General features: G+C 32.8%; 2 protein-coding genes and 1 pseudogene across 2 annotated transcripts in view; 1 reads left to right on the forward strand and 2 right to left on the reverse strand.

Moving 5' to 3' along the window:
- LOC107405133 (E3 ubiquitin-protein ligase SINA-like 10) overlaps nucleotides 1–21,593 on the forward strand; it is a 134,291-nt gene that overhangs the window by 56,077 nt on the left and 56,621 nt on the right. The gene's annotated exons all lie outside the window — the stretch shown is intronic.
- LOC107416254 (phospholipase A1-IIgamma) lies at nucleotides 913–2,680 on the reverse strand. Its single transcript, XM_016024731.4, has 2 exons — nucleotides 2,038–2,680; nucleotides 913–1,772 (listed from the first exon to the last, which is right to left on the reverse strand). Exons 1-2 carry the CDS (start codon nucleotides 2,596–2,598, stop codon nucleotides 1,152–1,154), a joined length of 1,182 nt encoding a protein of 393 aa, XP_015880217.3. The 5' UTR covers nucleotides 2,599–2,680; the 3' UTR covers nucleotides 913–1,151.
- On the reverse strand, nucleotides 11,114–12,661 carry LOC107416240 (phospholipase A1-IIgamma-like; annotated as a pseudogene).

Genomic DNA, 21,593 nt, shown 5'->3' on the forward strand with positions numbered 1-21,593 from the left:
GAATGCTTTTCTGTTTTGAATTGGAAGCTTTTGATATCAAAATTGATAATTTTAGAATTTCATGTAGTTTATTTTGTAGTGGTAAGCTGGGCAAATTAATTGTTTGTTTGGTTTTTGCGTTTGGAAAATGAGAAAATTTCTCATCTAGTTTGTCCAATGCTAATAAATGCATTAAACCTTTCAACTCAAACTGGTAAGAGAAAAAAAAAAAAAAAAAAAAAAAGAAAAAAGAAAAAGAAAAACTAGTTGCAATATAAGCAATTTGGAATTTGGCCTTATTGAATCATTATTTGCGTGGCATCGATCCCTTCTAGCTACCCAACCGTGTGGCAAAGTCAAAAATCAAATTTCTACATCCAAAACAAAACTAGTTGCACCAAACCTTGCGGTTGTGTATATTTACTCAAATATATATATATATATATATATATATATATATGTATACACACTACAACAAAAGCAACATGTTATTAATCTGGTTAAACGCTTTTAACAACAAGCTTATAAATTTTAGCACAGAAAAAAAAAAGGTTATAAAAGTTATTGTTTTAAATTGTTGTTAACAACAAACAATATTGAATGTTAATGTTATCCCATATTGTAAAATCTAAATTTTGTTGAAGTGATGCTCTGAAATTTTTAGGTAACGAGAACTTATATATATACATATATACATAAAATATTTAGTTATATACATAAAATATTTAGTTTCTTTAATATTGGAATTCTTTCATGACTTTTCTCACAGTAGCTATGGACCATATTGAAGTAAATAATTAAGTACTTGGGGACTAAAATAATTAATAAACAATGGAATATTAATTAAAATTGCAACTTACAGTTATAATATAGAAGACAAGGTTTTTATTGAAAACAAACCACACATATTAAGTTACAAAAGAAAACCAAATCTGCCATAAACCCAACGCAGAGGACCAAATTTATTGAAAACAAACAACAAAACCACAAATACATATAAGCTTCAACAAATTAAGTGGCATTGCCAAAACTTATTTTTATTTTAAATTGAGAGACAATATCCAAGCCCCAAACCAAGCTAGCATTGGCGTATATTATTCAAACGACGACGACCCAGAAGTATTATAAGTAGTTCAAATCAAGCGGGCAATGATCGATTATATATTGATTAATTATATATAATCATCTTCTTCAGCTATGTCACGGTCGTTGAGCACCCACTTTCCATCATCCATTTGAACCATAGATTTGTTTTCCTTGACCCACCAATTGGCAACAAAATTATATTCATCTTTTACTTCATCCGTCTGTTTGTTCACCCATGCAATATCCCTATCAACTACCAACTCATTTTTTCCATCAACCTCCTTTGGTCCTGCAACTCCATGCAAATAGATCTCCAACTCATGAACCTTTAAATTTATATTATGGCTTTTCAAGTATGGTGATGTGGTAGTGTCGATGATCAACTCTTTTCCTACATGAACGTAGTCATCACCGGGTGGCAAGTCGGGTACTATGTCCTTCTCATTTCTAACCCGCAAGACGTGAAGATTTTCGAGTCCAGAAAAAAGGTCGCTGAAACCTTGGTCTCCAAGACGAGGGCTTGCAAACACAATTGCTGTGACTGGACACACCTTGTCTTCAGTGGTGGTTGGCTTGTTAAATCCGTTGAAGACGATATCAGTTGCATTCAGAATTGCAAGTGCACCACCCATGCTGTGGCCTGTCACTGTAATGCTGATTTCCTCCTCCTTATATTCCTCTATCAATTTGCTGACCGCCTCTCGAACCTTTGAATTATCAATTCAGAGAACGAAAATCATTTCTTATTTAATCATAACATATTTATCATTAGGGCCTGGTTGAATCAAGAACCTAGGAAAACCAGTTATCTGGACTATCTCAGAAAGACAAATGACATAATATTGAAGACTTATGAGTTGTTCCAAATGAAATTTTGTTCACGATTCTTACATAAGAAACTTAAGTTATATATATATATATACATATAATATCTAACAAGTACTGTAGGGGCCTATAAGTATGTAGATATACCTGGTCTTGGGAGCTAGTTGAATTGTACGTAGACCCAGATTCAGCTGTAGTATAGTATGAATACCAACCATGGTGAATCTTAGCATTATTATCTGATCCAAATATAGTTGGAGCTGAAACTAAATCGATTTTTTTATCGATGGTCAATTCTGCTTTTCGAATGGTTCCCCTCCATGAAATTAAAATGTCCCTCCTTCCTAAAACCTCACTTCCTTGATCAGTAGAAACAGCAACAAAACCGATCCAATTTGAATTCTCTGCAATTCCCTTTGGATCGTTCTCGGCTATTCCAGATGTTGATGCATAGATGTATCTCTTAACAATGTATTTGAATGGATTTCCAAGCTCCAAACCAACCTTGGAGAACAAAGTTGACTTTGGATAGCGAGGGAGTCCAACATTCTCGGATTTCACCTCTCCGATGAAGGCGGCCTCGGCAGCTTCGGCTCTTTCACCGTAATGAATAATGTATCGCCGAAGATCGTAGTCGAGAGGGTCTAAGAGACCCTCCCAATCATTCTCACCACTTAGAGCCCTCCATCTACTTGCTATGCTCTCCATTATATCACTCTTCTCTTACTGAATTTTATTTATTTATTTTTTTTCGATTCTCTAGTGCTCTTTTGCCTTGTTCCCTTTCACTCTTTGGCTCTCCTATTTATAGGCAAGAGATCATCGATTCCATTTTCTTTTGGTTAGTTAATTATTTAATTGTTTAGCCTTGGTTAAAAAACTTTGACACGGCATCTTACGATCTCGATGTTATCCCTTTTGCTACGTACATACATTTGCTAATTAATTAATTACTACAACGTGTTTTCATATTTACACGTTTATTCATCATGCAATACCTCCAAGTGAGGAAGCTTTAGCTTTTATAGAATGTCGGTAGTAATTAAAGTTTACAGGTCATGCAGTTAAGATGGACAAATTGTGCTGATAACAAAACAAAAGTTGTACCAAAAGCTTAACAATAAAAATGAATTAATGTTCGCTTGCGAGTTGGTGCAATGGCTTTGGTTTATGAATAATGTGATATTTCTTCAATTCTACCTGGAATTTTACTATTTATGTGACGAGCATTAGTAGGATCCATATTAAAATGATAAATATTAATTGGATGCATTTACTTATTCATTAGTATTTTATATTAAAAATTTAATATAAAATAGTGAATATTTTAAATTGTCATATAACATATAAGTTTTATTATTGTTCCATCACAAATAGTGAAAAATAATATTTTTGAAAAATAAGTTTTATAAAATAATATTATATACGAAATTGATAGTTGGAGGGATAGGATCTCACCCATCATCTTATCTCATTTTATTCCCTTGTATGCTTACTTTATTATTAATATTATCATTATTTTTAGTATTATTATTTTAAAGCATATATCACTGCAACAAAACTTAGATTTAACAATATGGGATAACAACATTCAATATTGTTTGTTGTTTAGTAACAATTTAAAACAATAGTTCTTGTACGCTTGTTGTTAAGAGCTTCTAACCACATTAATAACATGTTAAATGTTGTTTTTGTTGTAATACATATATAATTATTATGTATTTATTTTTTGTTTGTAATTATTATTTTTAAATGAGATGACAATAATTATTGGTTGGATAGAAATGAAGATACAAAAATAAGATAAAAAAACATGGATCACATTATAGTAAACATCCACCTTAGTATCAAAATAATAATAGAACACGTCTACAAAAGTGTAAAATGTTGAAATATATAACAAAAGTGTAAAATGTTCAAATATTTGAACTTTGGTGTCAAAAATGAAACGAACAAACAAAAATTGTAGACGTGTAAATGCTACAAAAGTTACGGGCTAATTCGAAATTACAAAAGTGTAAAATGTTGAATATTTAACAAAAGTGTAAAATGTTGAAATATTTTAACTTTGGTGTCAAAAATAAAAGAAACCAACAAAAACAATAAAATAAAGTTACAGAATTTCCTCATGAATTTTGAATTGTTCTTTGTAGATTATATAGAGTGCCAATTTGGTCAATATAGTTTGTTTAAATTAGGCTGAAAAAATTATAAAATTACAAGCTATTTAAAATAATATTTTATAATTAAGAAATTAATTAGGATATACCTACAGGGAAAGATAATAAAGACCTAATAAAATAAATAGTAATAATTTAAAAAGTTTCAAAATAGCGTCTAATGGGGACCAAGCCCCATAAGATGAAATCATAAAAACCAAAAAAAATACAAATACAAATATATAAAATGTTGAACTTTTTCCCTTGGGCGGGGGGCCGTGGCCCGTCATGGCACAATATGGCTCTCCCCCATCCACAACGAATGGCCACGGGTTGTCTTTTCCATGATTAATAAACAATTACTTAATCCAAATAACAATAATAATAATAAGAAACAATTTTTTTTAAGTACATGACCAAATTACAAGGGCTGAACTTTAAACAAATTTTAATTTTATTAATATTATTATTTATTTTTTGTCTACATGACCATTATTTTCGGCAAAAACTCTTTTCCTGATAAAGTTTCATGCACTTGATAAAACTTTGTACCAAGATGATATAAGCTAGTTTAGCTATGAAAATGGTAAAAAGCAAGAAAACTGAAAGAATTTAGTAAGCAATATAATTTTTACCGGCCAAATTTTGACTTCACAATAACCATAAAGTTCAATAGGATATTCAAGATAAAACTTGTAATAAATTATTTGTGCCTTGAGTTTGAATTATAATAAGCATGCGTTAAAGTTATTTTTGAATCTTAAAACTATTAATATCTATTTACCCTGTTATGTAGAAATGAGAAAATCTTTTCGACCAAAAATAACTGGTTGATAGTTTTCAAATAATTGGAACCTCGTAATATAATTTAAAATAGAGGTAAATCTCAGAGATTTTATATGATTAATGAAATTAATCCTTATTCTTTTCACAAACAACGTACTCCAAATCAATTGCTTCAACAGAAGCCCTTCTTATCATTTCCTAATTCCTACTCTCTCACTTTCTTTTCGCTTCAACATGTTAACAATCTTTGAAATCCAACCAAAACAGATAGATGGATTTGACAAAAAACTGAGAAACAAAAATTCAAATGGATTAAAAAAAAACAAAAAAAACATTTCTTAATCAAACAGTAAGAATTTTGAAGGTTGCCAGATTTAGAAGGCCCTAATATTTTAAGAAGGGGTAGGGTGGTTACTTTCTTTGGATCATACACTTCAACCGCGAACTTAATTCTATACTAAATCAAAACACTATTCTTTTTCTTTTCTTTTTTTCTTTTTTCTTTAAAAAAATAAAAAAAAAAAAAAGAATCAAAGCCCTATTCTAAGGGTGCCTCCACCCGGTTTGAAAAATCTCCGATAGTAGTTCATAACATATTGAGGGATTGTAATTTAATTTAAGTGTTGATTATAAATACTAAATATCGGCCATAAAATTATGTTTTATTTCATGGATATTTTTATATGGAATAATTATGATTTTAGAATATAACAAAGCTTGAAAAATCTTAAGTTACTATTCAGTTAATAAATTAAGTAATGTTTTTTTATTGTATTTTGCTCTTCGTATAGTATATATTTAATTTTCATATATACTTTTAGTTCATGTATTATAATAATTATAAGCTTATTAAGAGGTAAAAATCATTATGTTCCTCTTGCTATGTTTTAATTTTCGGTTACAAAATTCTTTTATATATTGTTGAAGAATTTTAAAATTTAAGATTACCTGAATAATGAATAAATTCATGTAATTTATCAATATTAATATTCTTTAATATAGTTTTGAAGAAAAAAAAATTTTTAATATATTTTTGAAGAAAATATTATTTTTAATATATTTTAAAGAAAAATATTATTTTTTAATATTTTTTTGAAGCATATATTATTTTTAAGAACATCACTTTCTCTATATGGTTTCTTCCTCAAGATTCTTCATAGGAAAAATAAAAATAAAAAATATCATAAAGGTTGTGAAAGATATTATACTAGAAAAAAGAAAATTTGCTCAAAGTTTTTTTCCTAGTAAGATAAAAACGACATAGAACCTTGTCACTGCCTTGTTGATTAATTTCGGTCAAACATGCCAAGTTTTTCTCATCGTTAAATAATTATTCTAATTCAATATCTGGCCGAAAGATTGGAAAAGCCTGCCTTCATTCTGAAAAAGTTTTCATGCACTAAAAAAAACTTTATAGTAAAATGATGAAAGTTTAGCTATCAAAATGGTGATAAATGTAATTTAATAAACAATATATTATATATGCATGGAAACTATTTATTTCATACTAATAAATGGGTTGGGAAGGCATTTGAATTTTGACCGAAAGGTCAAAATTCAAATATTACGGTCATCTCAATCAGAAGCTTGATTATAACTATGAAACTATAAATATAGATTTAACAAGACGACTGTATCCAGTACTTGGGGTTGCAAGGTAGCCAACTTCTGCCTTTTCAACTATATATATATATAGAACTTATTTATCTTTGTAAGAATATTCTAATAATAAAGTTACTATTGATCTTTGACAAAGCCACTATTTGCTTATTAAATGATTCCAAATTCAAGTTCTTCAATCCCATCATCCAAAAATATCACAATAATAATTTCCATACAACCATATTGAATTTTCCCTCTATTTTTATTTTTTAAGGCATTTTTTCTAAAATATTATTAAATTTCCATTTAATGGTACATTTATTCACACCTTGGCCGCAGAGACAAGAAAGTGGCAAAAGTTTTCTCAGATAACTACTTAAACTCAAATTCTTTCATCCCAATGTAAAAAAGAAGAAGAAAATTTAAAAAAAAAAATTATATATATCTATTAACTCAACTGCACGTGCAACGTGAGAAGGTGAAATTGATGTTTAGGACATATATGGATAAAAAGATATTATATTAGGGCATATCTAATAGAATGTCCATGATTTTATCTATCTAAGAAAATTTTTACATAGCATACAAACATACAATTTTTTTAAAAAATATTTTTCAATGGTGCTGTGCATAAAATGTGTTAATTTGAGATGATAAGGTGAATAAAAAATATATGTATATAGAAATTGTCTAATAAATCACCTATTTGTGGAAGATTTATTAAATAGTATAAGTCATAAATTCAATCTATTTTTTTTCAACAATTCATAACTTTTTTCTCCCTTTTCTCTTCTTTTTTTTTTTAATATGATAATTCATTTTATTTTATATTTTAAACAGAAATCATTGAAGAATAAATTTAAACAGCCGTTATTTATTGATCAACTTTTTAAAATCTTTTACCACGTGGGTTCCAATGAAAAAAACCAATTGAAGATGTTTTAGAGTTTACACTTTGCACCCCAACAATTTTTTCGAACTGTTTACATCCCAATTTCAACTTGATGTTGCATCGTTGGTGCTTCCCTTAATTTCCAAAAATATTCACCAATTCATCATGTGGTTTGCACGAGAGCTATTTTATGTCATTTTTACCCTTTCCTGTAAATTAACACGGTTCGCATTCGCTCATTCAACCTCATCGCCAAAGCTGGTGACTCTGCATCTTGAGACCAATCAGCACAAAATCAGAAATCTCTCAGCTTATTCTCTTGATTCTTCTTCCTCTTTTTCCCCTTTTACCGATGTCATTACTAAGCTAGATAACTAGAAAAAAGAAAAACCCCAAGAATTTCACACATAAGCCTATAAATATATATAAGCTTATTAGCCTCAAGTACTGGCTATTTTTACCTTCTACTTAATTTTATATCTATTTTGAATCATCATTTAAAATCGTCTAATCCAGCTTAATGTTTCAATGAATTTATCTTTGGTAAAAAATAAAATAAAAAGAATGAAGAAATTTACAACTCTTTTCCCACTCTTCTTACTAGAAACCAACTTCTTCCATGGAGTAGAGAGACAGAGAACCAAAACTCAAAAGAGGAGGAATTCTCAGTTCTCAGAGACAAGTATGGATCTTAAAAGCACAAAAGGAAAAAAAATAAAAAAATAAAAAAATAAAAATAAAAATAAAAATTCCAAAGCAACCTTGCCATCTCTCTTTATCTAAATTGTATTATTTCAGGAACTGGCACCTGACAACCTCCTGATTAGCAGTTACTGCTTCAGCTGTGAAACAAATTCTTCTTCTTTGATCAAATTTCCTAATCCAAATTGGCAGCTGAATTGGGTTAGATCAGAATTATAGTGGGCTTTGAGATTCAATCCTTTTGCAAACACAGCTATTGACTGTATCTCCATCTAAAACTCATTAATAAACCACCTTGTCCCATGAATAACACCGTCTGGTCAATCTGGGATACCCAATCCTCATTTATAGCATCATCTCGCCGACATAGATAGATGAGCACGGAGTAATTCTTGGCCGAAAGTGGGCACCTGACAATGGACTGGAGTTCATCATAGCCGTTGGTGGACAGAGTGTGTCCAACAAGAACCTTAACTTCTGGGTTCCTTCCTTACGTCTTCAATAATAAACTCATCGGAATCGTTTTAAGAAGCTGTGGTAAACGTAGTCCAACGATTGGAAAGTGGAATTCTGTTGGCCACCAACAAAAGCACTTTTATCAAGGAACAAGATTCGATCTTCCACTGTCAAACGCAAAGATTATTGCCTTAATTGCAATCCGTAATTTCCTAATTGAAAGTGGATGAGCAAAACAGGCATAACATGCCTTTGCTTTATGCTGACATGCATGCTGAATCCGTTAATGTTTTTAACAGAAACTGAAAGGAGGATCAACGGTGAAAGATAAGTTGAGTTTGGGGTGCAAAATACCAGAAAAAAAATGCTAACAATTCCTCACACAACCGCTGTAACAGGCTTCTGTGTAGTGGGCACTTTTATCAAGGAGCAAGATTCGATCTTCCACTGTCAAACGCAAAGATTATTACCTTAATTGTAATCCGTAATTTCCTAATTGAAAGTGGATGAGCAAAACAGGCATAACATGCCCTTGCTTTTTGCCGACATGCATGCTGAATCTGTTAACGTTTTTAACAGAAACTGAAAGAAGGATCAACGGTGCAAGATAAGTTGAGTTTGGGGTGCAAAATACCAGAAAAAAAATGCTAACAATTCCTCACACAACCGCTGTAACAGGCTTTTGTGTAGTGGGCACTTTTATCAAGGAACAAGATTCGATCTTCCACTGTCAAACGCAAAGATTATTACCTTAATTGCAATCCGTAATTTCCTAATTGAAAGTGGATGAGCAAAACAGGCATAACATGCCCTTGCTTTATGCTGACATGCATGCTGAATCTGTTAATGTTTTTAACAGAAACTGAAAGAAGGATCAACGGTGCAAGATAAGTTGAGTTTGGGGTTCAAAATACCAGAAAAAAATATATATATATATTTGGGGTGGAAAGTGCAAAGTTTGGTATTGTACAGGATGTATAGGTGACAATACCTTCTAAAAAAGGAAAAAAAAAATGCTAATAATTCCTCACACAACCGCTGTAACAGACTTCTGTGTAGTCCTGCATTGCTCCAAATCTGTTGAAATGAAATTCCATGGCCATTCAATTAAAGAGTTATATTAAAAATAAATTATATAAATTTTAATTGAAGAGAAATGTATTTACGTCAATTTTCTAGGTTCTTTCAAGGTCTTTCTTCCACCTACCACGTGCACAAAATTTATTATAATAGTATACAATCGGCATATTATATATCATATTGACTTGATAATATTTAAGTACATATGACTAGAAATAAAGAGAGTAATGGTAGAGTATTGAACCTGCAGATTCAAAATTTTTGTGTGTGAAGTGCTTTGTACAACCACCAGTGCATTGATAAAGGGAAGTCAAATAAGCTTCTTGACACTCTTTTGCAAGCATGAGAAAGCAATTTTTTAAAACTTGAGGTCCATGTCGTGCTTCTTCTAGACCACACTATTCAGCCACCCTTCCCATACACAAATAAAAAGTCTCAGTATTCAAGAAATTTGGGAAGGTTGAAATCATGATCCATATTTCAGAGAAAGAAGAAGATATTGAATTAGAAAGGAAAAGAGAGGGGGAAAGATTGCTTGCTTTGATTACAATTGGGAGAAGCAGAACCGTAAGTCCCATTACCATCATTACTGTGTTTCCACTTACAACAATGTTGTTGTCCATAGCTCTCTACTCCCTCTCTCATGGAAATTTGTTAAAGTACATATAACCATATAACTTATAGAGTTATAAATATTAAAAATATAAATTTAGTTACGTGGAGGGTGCAATCTCAAATTATACTTTTTAATCTAGATACATATAGCCAAATTACTTGCAAATTAATAAACTACGGAGGGGTTGAGTTTTTGTTGCAACATAATGGTTTTGGATTAAGATTTATTTATTCATGACCCCAACCCTTTTCTTTGAGTCACATGATTTAACAAGGGTTATCAATAATAATTAGACTTAATTTTAATCAAAGAGCCATTTTCAACAAGGAGTGAATAGCGATAGGATTATTTATTTTATTTTATTTATATTTTTTATTAATTTAAGCTTTTTGGAATTTAGTATTGTATTAGATTTATTATTTGCATGCATGGCAACGATCCATTCCGGTTACCTAATTGATCTCTACTTCCAAAACAAAACAACTTATACCAAATCTGGTGGTTGTCTATTACTTATTTTATGTACTCCCAAAAACAAAAAAAAAAAAACAAAAACAAAAAAAAAAAAAGGAAAAACGTTTAACAACTTGCTATAAATGTTGTTAAGAGCCTTTAATTTAAAAACAAAATTTATAAAAGTTGTAATAGAGAAGATAGATTTTTATTTAAAACACACCATGCATATAACTTACATAGAAACCTGGCTACTATAAGCAGAAGCCAAGCTTATTGAAAATAAACAAATTAAACCACAAATACATCTAAGCTTTAGCAAATTAAGTGGCACTAATTGCTAAAACTTATTTTTATTTTAAACTGACAGGCAATCTAAGTCCCAAACCAGCTAGCTATAGCAATGGCTTTTATTATTCATACGACGACCCAGAAGAAGTAGTTCAAATCATGATGGGCAAGGGATTATATATTAAATTATATATAATCATCTTCTTCAGCTATTTCACTGTCCTTGAGCGCCCACTTTCCATCAGGCATTTGAACTATAGATTTATTTTCCTTAACCCGCCAATTAGCAACGATAGTATATTCATCTTTACTTCATCTGTCTGTTTGTTCACCCATGCAATATCCCTATCAACTTCCAACTCATTTTTTCTATCAACCACTTTTGGTCGTGCAACTCCATGCAAATAGATCTCCAACTCATGAACCTTTATAATATTGTCCTTCAACTATGGCGACGTGGTAGTGTCAATGATCAGCCCTTTTCCGACATGGAAGTATTTATTGCCAAGAATGTCCGGTGGAAGATCAGGGACAATGTCCTTCAAGTTTCTAACTCGCAAGACGTGAAGATTTTCGAGTTGGGAGAAAACCTTGGTGAAACCTTCGTCTTCCAAACGAGCACATGCTAGCACAATTGCTGTCACTGGATAGACCTTGTGTGCTGTGGTGGTGGAGTACTTGTTGAATCCATTGAAGACAATATCAGTTGCATTCAAAACTGCTAGTGCAGCCCCCATGCTGTGGCCTGTCACGGTAATGCTGATTTAATCCTCCTTATATTGCTTTATCAACTCGCTAATTGCCTCTTGAACCTTGAATTTTTAAATTCAGAAAATGCAAATCTTTTCATAATAAAGGAGTGGGAATAAATAAATGTGCTAGAGATATCAGATAATGAACGTTCACCAACTTTTTTTTGGATACCATTTGATGTAATATTATATTATTATTATATTATTTTGCCGTAGATTAAAAATGTGCTCTCCTAGTAATATCATTGGTTTGATAAATGGGTTATTGAAGACTCAAATAGAAATAGATTGCATAAAATATTTATGTAATGTGATATATATATATATATATATATAATGGTTTTGGTCCATGATCTATAGGTTGATCATGGACAAAAAAAAGTTGTCTATTCCTGGATAAAAGAATATATATATATATATATATTCCTGGTCTGGGAACTAGTTGAATTGGAGGTAGATTCATATTCAGATTCAGCAGTAGTATAATATGAATACCAAGCATGGTGAATCCTCACATCACTGTCTGATCCAAATACAGTGGGAGCTCTAACTAAATTGAATATGTTATCGATGATCTTCTCTACATCTCGATAGGTTCCCCTCCATGAAATCAAAATATCCCTCCTTCCTAAAACCTCACTTCCTTGGTTAGTAGAAACCGCAACCAGTTTGAATTCCCCGCTATTCCCTTTGGAGGATTCTCAGTTAGTCCGGATGTTGATGCATATATGTATCTGCTAACATCGTATTTGAATGGATTTCCAAGCTCCAAACCAACCTTGGAGAACAAAGTTGCCTTTGGATAGCGAGGGAGTCCAACATTCTTGGATTTCACCTCTCCGATGAAGGCTGCTGAGGTAGCTTCCGCTTTTTCACCATAATGAATGATGTATCGTGGAAGATCATAGTCCAGAGGGTCTAAGAGACCGTCCCAGTTGTTCTTACCACTTAGAACCCTCCATTTACTTGCTATGCTCTCCATTATTACACCCTCTTTTTGTTTTTTGTTTTTTTGGTCTAACCTCAATGAAAATGCAGTTTTCTTTTGAGTTTCTCTCAGTGCTTTGCTTACTTTCCCTCTCTTTGGCTCTCCTATATATAGGCTAGAGGAATATTCCATATTTCCTTTTTGGCTATCATAGATCTGTCGGATTAAAGTTTCACACGACTTCCCCTATGTTTATGTTTCTAGAACGTGTTTTTACACTTACACGATTATATATATCATGTATTTCTCAAAAGTATTTTACTATAAATTATTTTTTTAAAGAAAAAAAGATTGATTCTAGATTAATTAAAAAGAGTCATAAAAATCCTGTTAGGTAAGGTTAATAAGCGAAATGGCCCATCTTCCAACCACACGACACAACCATTTCATATTTTGCTAAATTATGAGCAACTACATCTGAACTTCGTGGAGCATATTGTATAGATCTCTGTATAAGATGACAGCAATTGCCTTCCATTGCCACAATTATCTTCCTTCTTTGTTAACAAACTGCACAACTTGGAAGCGAGTCTGTCTCTCCACCACACGCTGAAACCAGCAAAGATCAAGCCCAAAAAGTATAGCTTGATTCCTTCATAGCTAAAAGTTACAGTGGCTAGAAGAGATAGAGGTTGACAAAAACTTTTTTGCCATTGCAGCTAACAACTTATTCTCATGATCTGTAAGATTAATGACAACCCGGCCCATAAGAAATAAGTCAACAAAGTTATATCCCTCTCACTCTCCATTTTTGGAAAAAGGCCCTCATTAACTTTCATAATGACCGCGCAAAAGTACCACATCTCTCCACACCACATATGCACTATAGATTCCTCTTCTTTCCTACACACAGGACAGTCCCCACTATGAGTGAATCTTCTTCATTTTAATTTTATTCGGCACTTCAAGCTTCCAAATATTTCTGTACCAGCCCACAACTGAGCCATTGCTCTAATTGAACCTGCTCTCCAACTACCACCGATAAGTTAGTGAGCAATTTAATAACCACTCTTAACACTACATAGCTTCCGTTCTTGTAATTATAATGCCATACAAAAATGTCAGCTCTATCCCTATTACCTAACTGCAGCGATCTCATTAAATTTGCTTATCTATTTTTATTTTATTTACTTTTTTTGATACGAGAGTAACAAGATTCAAACTCAGAATTATTGCTTGAGAAAATAAAAGTTTTGCCATTGGTGATCCCGCTGAAGGGACACTTATCTATTTTGATTGTGTGTAGCTACTTTTGTTATTGGATCTTTTTGAGATGTTTGCTTACTTGGAGAGAGAGAGAACTTTCTTTTTTTTAATAGTGGATTTTTGATGGATTAATTTAGTTAGCTACTGAGAAAACTAGCAAGTAGGCTATGCGGAGCAATAGGCACTCTCTGATTCTCTGTTTGGGTATCCAAACACTCTAGACTGCATTTCTCAACTCTAAAACTGATTTATGCTTTTTATGTTTTTTTAAACATCATTTATGCATTTATGCACCATGCACGTACCCACTTCCAGATTGCAACTTTGTCGGCTCATGATCTGAGCAGTTGTCACTGCACTTCAGCAGCAAGCATTGGGATTGTGGACGGCGTTTCAGATAATACAGTCCATTGGCTGTTTCCTTGGGGTTGAGTGAACAATTTCTTGTTCTCCAAGCAGAGGATGATGGTGCTTTTTTGAAAGTATTGGGAACGCAGTTATGATTACTTGTATTGGACCAAATTCCTTGAAAACTCGGTTCACATGATCTTATTTTAAAATCACTGTTTTAAACCCTCCAAGAACAATACAAACAAAAAATAAATAAATGAATAAATAATTCAATTAAAACAAAAAAGAAACTTGTAAATTAGTGTGTATCCTAAGCTTACTTATTGTGTCTGAAAAATATCTCCAAACTTACAAATTTTTTTTTTTTCTTGCTAGACACAGATCCTAACTAATTAGTTAAATAATAATGATTATAGTATATATTCTGTCAAAATATTTGGCGTCACCCATAACTAATGTCACAATTAAAATGATATCACAAACACTAAAGATTATTTGTTTATTACTTTAATTAATTTCTTAATAAAATATTTAATATCATTAATTTTTCTTGATACCTTTTAGTTTCATTTATAAATCCCATGAATCATTTTGCAAACATAAAAAATTCATTTAATATAGGATGTAAGTGCTTCTTCTTTATAATATATTACTCCCTTTTCAAAATTTAATATACATTATTTGTTAGTGACATTTAAATAAATGTTACCTTTATTTTTCATATGTAAGAATCAATTTAATGACACTTCAAACAATGTGTAACGAAATTACATTTTAGTAACATCTTAAAAATAATAATAATAATAATAATAATAATGCTACTAAATATATTTAATGATACGCAACGTTATGCCGTCAATGGAGTGACACTTTTGAACAAATGCTATAATTACCAGCTTCATTAAAATTTAGATGGAGAAAACCCCTGTGCGGGGAAAGCTCCAACCAATCATCAACCAAACAAGAGCGTAATTTTTAAACGTTTTCCATTCATCGACCACTTCTTTTATTTATTTATTTAAACCTAGAAAACATATACATATATATATATATATATATATATATATATATATATATATATATATATATTCTGAAGTATCTGGGGAAATAAACAGAACTATATAAGAAATGTTGACAATTGGATTGACATTTTCCATGTTTTAAGATTCCTTCCAGAACCTTCAAGACCTTACTGTGACTTGGGCTTTATTGAATGGTGCTTTTTTCTTCCTTCTTGAGCTCATACTTTACTGTGTCAACAGACGTCTGAGTCCCTGTTTTAATACCAGTGAATAAAATTTACTATCGGAAAATTAAGTGCTGACTTTTGAGCCAAGCCTCACTGCCTAAGTCACTAAGAAAAGAAAATGACAAAAGAGAGAGAGAGAGAGAGACATGCTCAAATAAATTAAATTTATTTCTCTTAGTAAAGTCTTCTTCTCAAAATAAAGGTATAATCAACAATCTTCATGTTGATCTTAAACAACATAAGAATATCTCTAATAATATACCGTTTTGATATATACCATTGTTAAAATATGACATAAGGAGCTTCTTTTGCTACTTTATAAATTTTGCCAATTGTATTTGTAGTGCCGATAAGGAATATATATATATATATATATAGCTAGTTTACTTTTTTCATACTAAACCCTTGTACTAATAATTAAGTACTTGTGGACTAAAAATTTACAGTCGATAAAAGCCAATAAAATGCATTACGCAATAATGTTCCACCTTAGAATAAAAAAGTTTTAAAATAGAGAGAAGACAAAGTTTGATGGGAAACAGCCACACACATTAAGTTACAAAAGAAAATTCAAAGCAGAAGGCCAAACATTATGAAAAATATATTACAAAACCACAAATACATAAAGTTTTAACAAATTAAGTGTCAAGCTTAATGCCGCAACTTATTTTATTCTAAATTGAGAGACACACTTTGATTAAGCCCAAACCTGCAGTGGCTTATATTAATAATTCATACGACGACGACGCAACCAAGGAGAAGTACGTAGTTCAAATATCAAGGGCAAACGAGGATTAATTAATTATATATAATCATCTTCTTCAGCTGTGTCACGGTCCTTGAGCACCCACTTTCCATCATCCATTTGAACCATGGATTTCTTTTCCTTAACCCACCAATTAGCAAAAATTTTGTATTCATGTTTTACTTCATCAAACCCTTTGTTCACCCATGCAATATCCCTATCAACTACCAACAAATTTTTTCCATCAACAACCTTTGGTCCTGCAACTCCATGCAAATGGATCTTCAAATCATGAACCTTTAAGTTTAGAATATCGGCGATGTGGTGGTGTCAATCATCAACTCTATTCCAACATGAACGTATCTGATGTTAAGAATGTCCAGTGGAAGATTGGGGACAGGGTCAAGTTTCTAACTTGCAAGACATGGAGATTTTCGAGTTGAGCGAAAACTTTGGCGAAACTTTGGTCTCCATAAAGAGGGCACCCGAACACGAATGCTGTGACCGCACAGACCTTTAAGGTCTGTGCTCGCGGTGGCAGTGGTGGTGGTCGGCTGCTTGTTAAATCCATTGAAGACAATATCAGTTACATTCAGTACTGCAAGTGTAGCACCCAAAGTTGTCCTTTTTTTTTCTTTTTTTTTTCTTGGTAAATAAATACAAAGTTGTCCTTGCAAAACAAATTTTTAATGAAACTTTATATGGCAGGTGGGTGGGTCAAATGATGTTCACAGATTTTTACTTTTTATTTTTTATTTTTTTCCCCCTCTCCTTATTTAAGAACAGTTTTATATTCACCCAATTATTACAAAGTTCTCCTTTCATGTATATATGATAAATAAAATTATCTACATACAAGAGAGAGCAAAATAGTTTTCACAACCAAAATTTTTCCTATTTTACCCAAAAAAAAAAAAGTTTTTTTCTTATATCTGGAACAGTTGCAATAAAGAATTGGAAAAAAAAAAAAGAAAAAAAAAAGAAAAAGAGGAGAGAAAAAACATTTATTTTTGTGTCCTCCAAAAACAAAATAAAAGATAAAAAAAACATTCAAAGAAACTATATAAAATTCAAAATTCTACAAAAATTGTTAAATGAATAAACAAAAACAAAAAGAAAATAAGTGAAGTTTATCGTAAATTCATATCCTAAACTTTAATTATTTTGTCTGAAAAATATATCCGAACTTACAATTTTTTTTTTTTTTGGTTTTTTTTTTCTTGTTTTCTTTTTTTTTTGACCAAGACACATATCCTAACTAGTTAGTTAAATAATAATGCTAATTAGTATATATTCTGCCAAAACATTTAGTGTCACAACTAAAACAATATCACAAACACTAAAGAATATTATTTATGTATTACTTTAATTAAATCCTTAATAAAATATTTAATGCCATTTATTTATTTTTACATTATTTATGTCATTCATAAATGGCATGAATCACACCAAAAATTCATTTAATATAGGATGCAATTGCTTTTTCTTTATGATATATTACTCCTTTTTCAAAATTCAATTTACATATATAATTCATTAGTGCAATTTCAATAAAATGTTACCCTTATCTTTCAGGACAAGTATCCTTTCCATATGCAAAAATAATTTAGTAACACTTCGAATATGTGTAACTAAATTATATGTTAGTAACATCTTTAAAAATATGCTACTAAATATAATAAAATGCTAAGTTATGCTTTAATGGAGTGATACTTTTGAACAAATATTATAACACCGGCCTTATTAAAATCTGGATGGAGAAAAACCCTTGTGAGGAAAACTCCAACCACTCATCAACCAAACAAGAGCTTAACTTTTAAACATTTTCCATTCATCAACCATGTCAGGACCCGTCCAGAATTCCTTTCCCGGAACCCTAGACAAACCCTGATCCCAGGGAAACCCTACCGGACCCTCCAACGGAAAATCCGACAGAACCTCCCCTAAGGGATTTACTTACCACAAATTACCTGCACTGAAAACACACTTCTAACAACATCTCCTTATTCCTCCCACAGACTACAAATTGGTACCACAAATTTCAGGACTTCAATAAAAATACAGTAATCCAGTGCAAAATAAGTACAACAAGAGTGAAAGAAATAGTACAACTGCAATAAAGAAGAACAGGTTACTTCACGAAGTAAAACAGCGATGAAGATCAAGTCCGCTCTGGATGAACACCGACAACCTGGTACCTAGAGGAACGGAATTTAAGAGTGTGAGATGCTAATCATCTCAGTGAGTGACCCTATCTACTATACAATATAATATCACAATAATAAGTATATAAATAATAATTAATTGAAAAATAATAATTTCTCTCAAAACCCTTACAATTCTCTCAGTTGGAAAAGTTCCCCTTTTAAAACATTTTCACAAAACCCTTTATTCATATTCCCCGAAAACCAAGACATCAAATAAATACCAGAAACAGTAATAATTAATTTTAATTCCAAAAACATTTTATTTTTAAAACACAGTTCCAAAATCAGTTGATGCACCCACTATATACCAGTGGCGCCAACAGTACCCAGCGTCCCAAGGTACCGCCAGATAGGAGGTTATAGAGAGAAACCGGCATACGGTCGCGTGGCGTCGCACTGCGCCGCTGCTAACCAGGTGTCCCGGCCAAGGGGGGTGGCCTACCCTCATACGATGGCAACCACAGGACAACCTTATAATATCAACCGCGCGCTACTCACACCCACCTGCGCGCTAATCACATCACCTGCGCGCTAATCACACCCACCTGCGCGCTAATTACAACCGTGTGCACACTAACCATATCACATATAAACAGAACATCAGTACGTGCACGGTGCATCTAAAAATCATAAAATCCACATATTTAAATTATATAACAAATTTCACATTTTTCATAAACATAGCGGGCATAGTCCATCCGCATGAACCCGGAGATTCTCCGTAATTTCTTTATAATCAATACCATAAATTCCATGATTTTCAAATCCACCAACTCCCAAATCCATCAATTCAAATATCCACATTTTTCCAAGCATAAATAATTCTCGAAATATAATAATCAAATCTCATAATATTCCATGGGCATATTTTATAAAAATTGAAATCACCAACATAACCAAATATTTTCCTTGAAATATTTGAAAGTCAAATCGTGCCCAATTTACCATTAAAACCACACCAATTTCAAAATTCGCAAAACCATAAAATAATTTCACATGGCATAAATTTGTAGAATGCACATTTTCTTAAATCCAATAAATTCATAAATAATTCCACAATAAATCCAATAAATATTTGGCACATAGAAATTAAATTTCAAATATTTAAATTGCACATAATATATTCACCAAATAAATTCCCAAAATTAATTTGAAAGTGGGTCACTCACCTGGAGCACGCAATTAACCCATGATCCACTACGGGATCAATTCTACGACTCACCGGTGCTCCTAGAACAAAATTCACAGGCAGTCAAATAAATTAATATTTTATTCGGGTAAATAATACCCGGTACCCGGGGGGTCAAAACACAAATGATATCTAGAATTTATGAGTTATATACCGAATCGAAGCTCGAGTGATGCTGATCACAGATTCGGTCTCAATTTCTGATGATCGTACCCGACGGGGTTTGAATTTCGCCGGGAAGCTTTTCGGGTTTCGGCTCCGCAATTCTCCCAAACCGTTACGAATTGGCGGAAACGGATGCCAGATTCAGGTTCAGGAGGTCGAACACAGCGGACTGGAGCTGGCCGGAATTTCGGGTACTCGCCGGAACAGTATTTTCCAGCAAGCCGCCACGGTCACCGGCAACCATCACCGCCGGCGGCTCGTGCGGTGGCCGTTGGTCGTGACATTTTGCATATTTGTAGATCTTGAGGAGAGCAATCCAACGGGACCGGCGGTGAGCAAAACGGAGGTTGGACGGCGAAGAAATCACCGTTTGAAGATTTCCGACCCCCCGCCGGAAAACGCTCCGATCCTGGCGCGTCGGTGGTCCGATGGCCGTGATTTTTGGTGGGTCGGCCGGACTTGAGGAGAGGATCAAGGCTAGCTGGTGCATGTACAGTAACTCGGCCGGAACAAGGTCGATTCGCGGTGGGCGGCGGTGGAGGGGAAAAACTCGCCGTCGAACTTCGGACGTCCGATCGGGGCGCGTCCGGCGGCCGTTCGCCGTGAAATTTGGAGGTTTTTCCGGAACTGAGGTGGGCAATCTGGCTGGCCGGTGCGTGTACAGTAACTCGGCCGGAAAGTTTGAAAATTACCGACGGCCGGCGACTCTCTCTCTCTCTTTCTCTCTCCTCTTTCTCTTTCTCTCTCTTCCCCGAGTGTTTTAACAAATAAAAACCCCTGTGTGACACTGTTCATGCCACGTGGACCAATCAGAAGCTGACACGTGGCATTTCACTGTTCACCGACCCAAAAACATTAAAATAATACGGTATCCGGTAAACTTCAAACGTCCATAACTTTTTAACCAAATGTCCGATTTAAGCGTGCCGCTAGTCTATGAACTCGTATCGACGAGTACTTTACAACCATACAAGAGTCAACACAAAATTACATCTCAAGAAAAAGTCAACTCTCGGCACCTTTTGGACAGTTTGAACCTCAACTTGTTTTGCCCATAACTTTCAAACCGTAGCTCCGTTTTTGACGTGCTACTAGTCTACGAACTCAGGGCGTCATGCACTTCGCCACAGTACCCTGGTCAACTCGAAATTCCCACCGAGTCAAAAAGTCAACTTTGGACCCCTTCGGTCAACGGTCAACCTCGGTCAACGTGCACGGATTCCGGTGCGATTCGGGACGGGGTGTTACAAACCACATATTTTTTTTTCTTCTTTAAACCTAGAAATCATATATATATATATATATATATATTATTTTGTTCTCTGAAAGTATTTGGGGAAACAAACAGAACCCGTAAGAAATGTAGACAAATCATTGACATCTTCAAACATTTTTTAATTAACTAAGATATTGTTGATTCAATTTTTTGTCCTACTATCTGTATGAACATAAGTTCTGCTTTTTGTTTCTTCCTCTAAATTCCTAAAAATAAAAAATAAAAAATAAAATCAGAAACGGTTTGAAATATATATCTTACAGAAAACTCCACCACAAAAAAAAAAATAATAATAATAATAATAAATAAATAAATAAAAATAAAAATTGCTCTAATTTTTTACAATACAATGAAAAATGACACAAAACCTTGTTCACTGCCTTCTAATTAATATGGTCACATGCACCCACCACATTTTGCTCACTGTTTACTGTCATTCCCATTCAATAATCGTTGCCAGATTAGCAAAGCCTGTATTCTCCTGAAAAACAGTTTCATGCATGCACTTTATAAAACTTAATACTGAAATGATGAAAGT

This window comes from Ziziphus jujuba, chromosome 4 (assembly GCF_031755915.1).
Source record: "Ziziphus jujuba cultivar Dongzao chromosome 4, ASM3175591v1".
Taxonomy (NCBI): Eukaryota; Viridiplantae; Streptophyta; class Magnoliopsida; order Rosales; family Rhamnaceae; genus Ziziphus; species Ziziphus jujuba.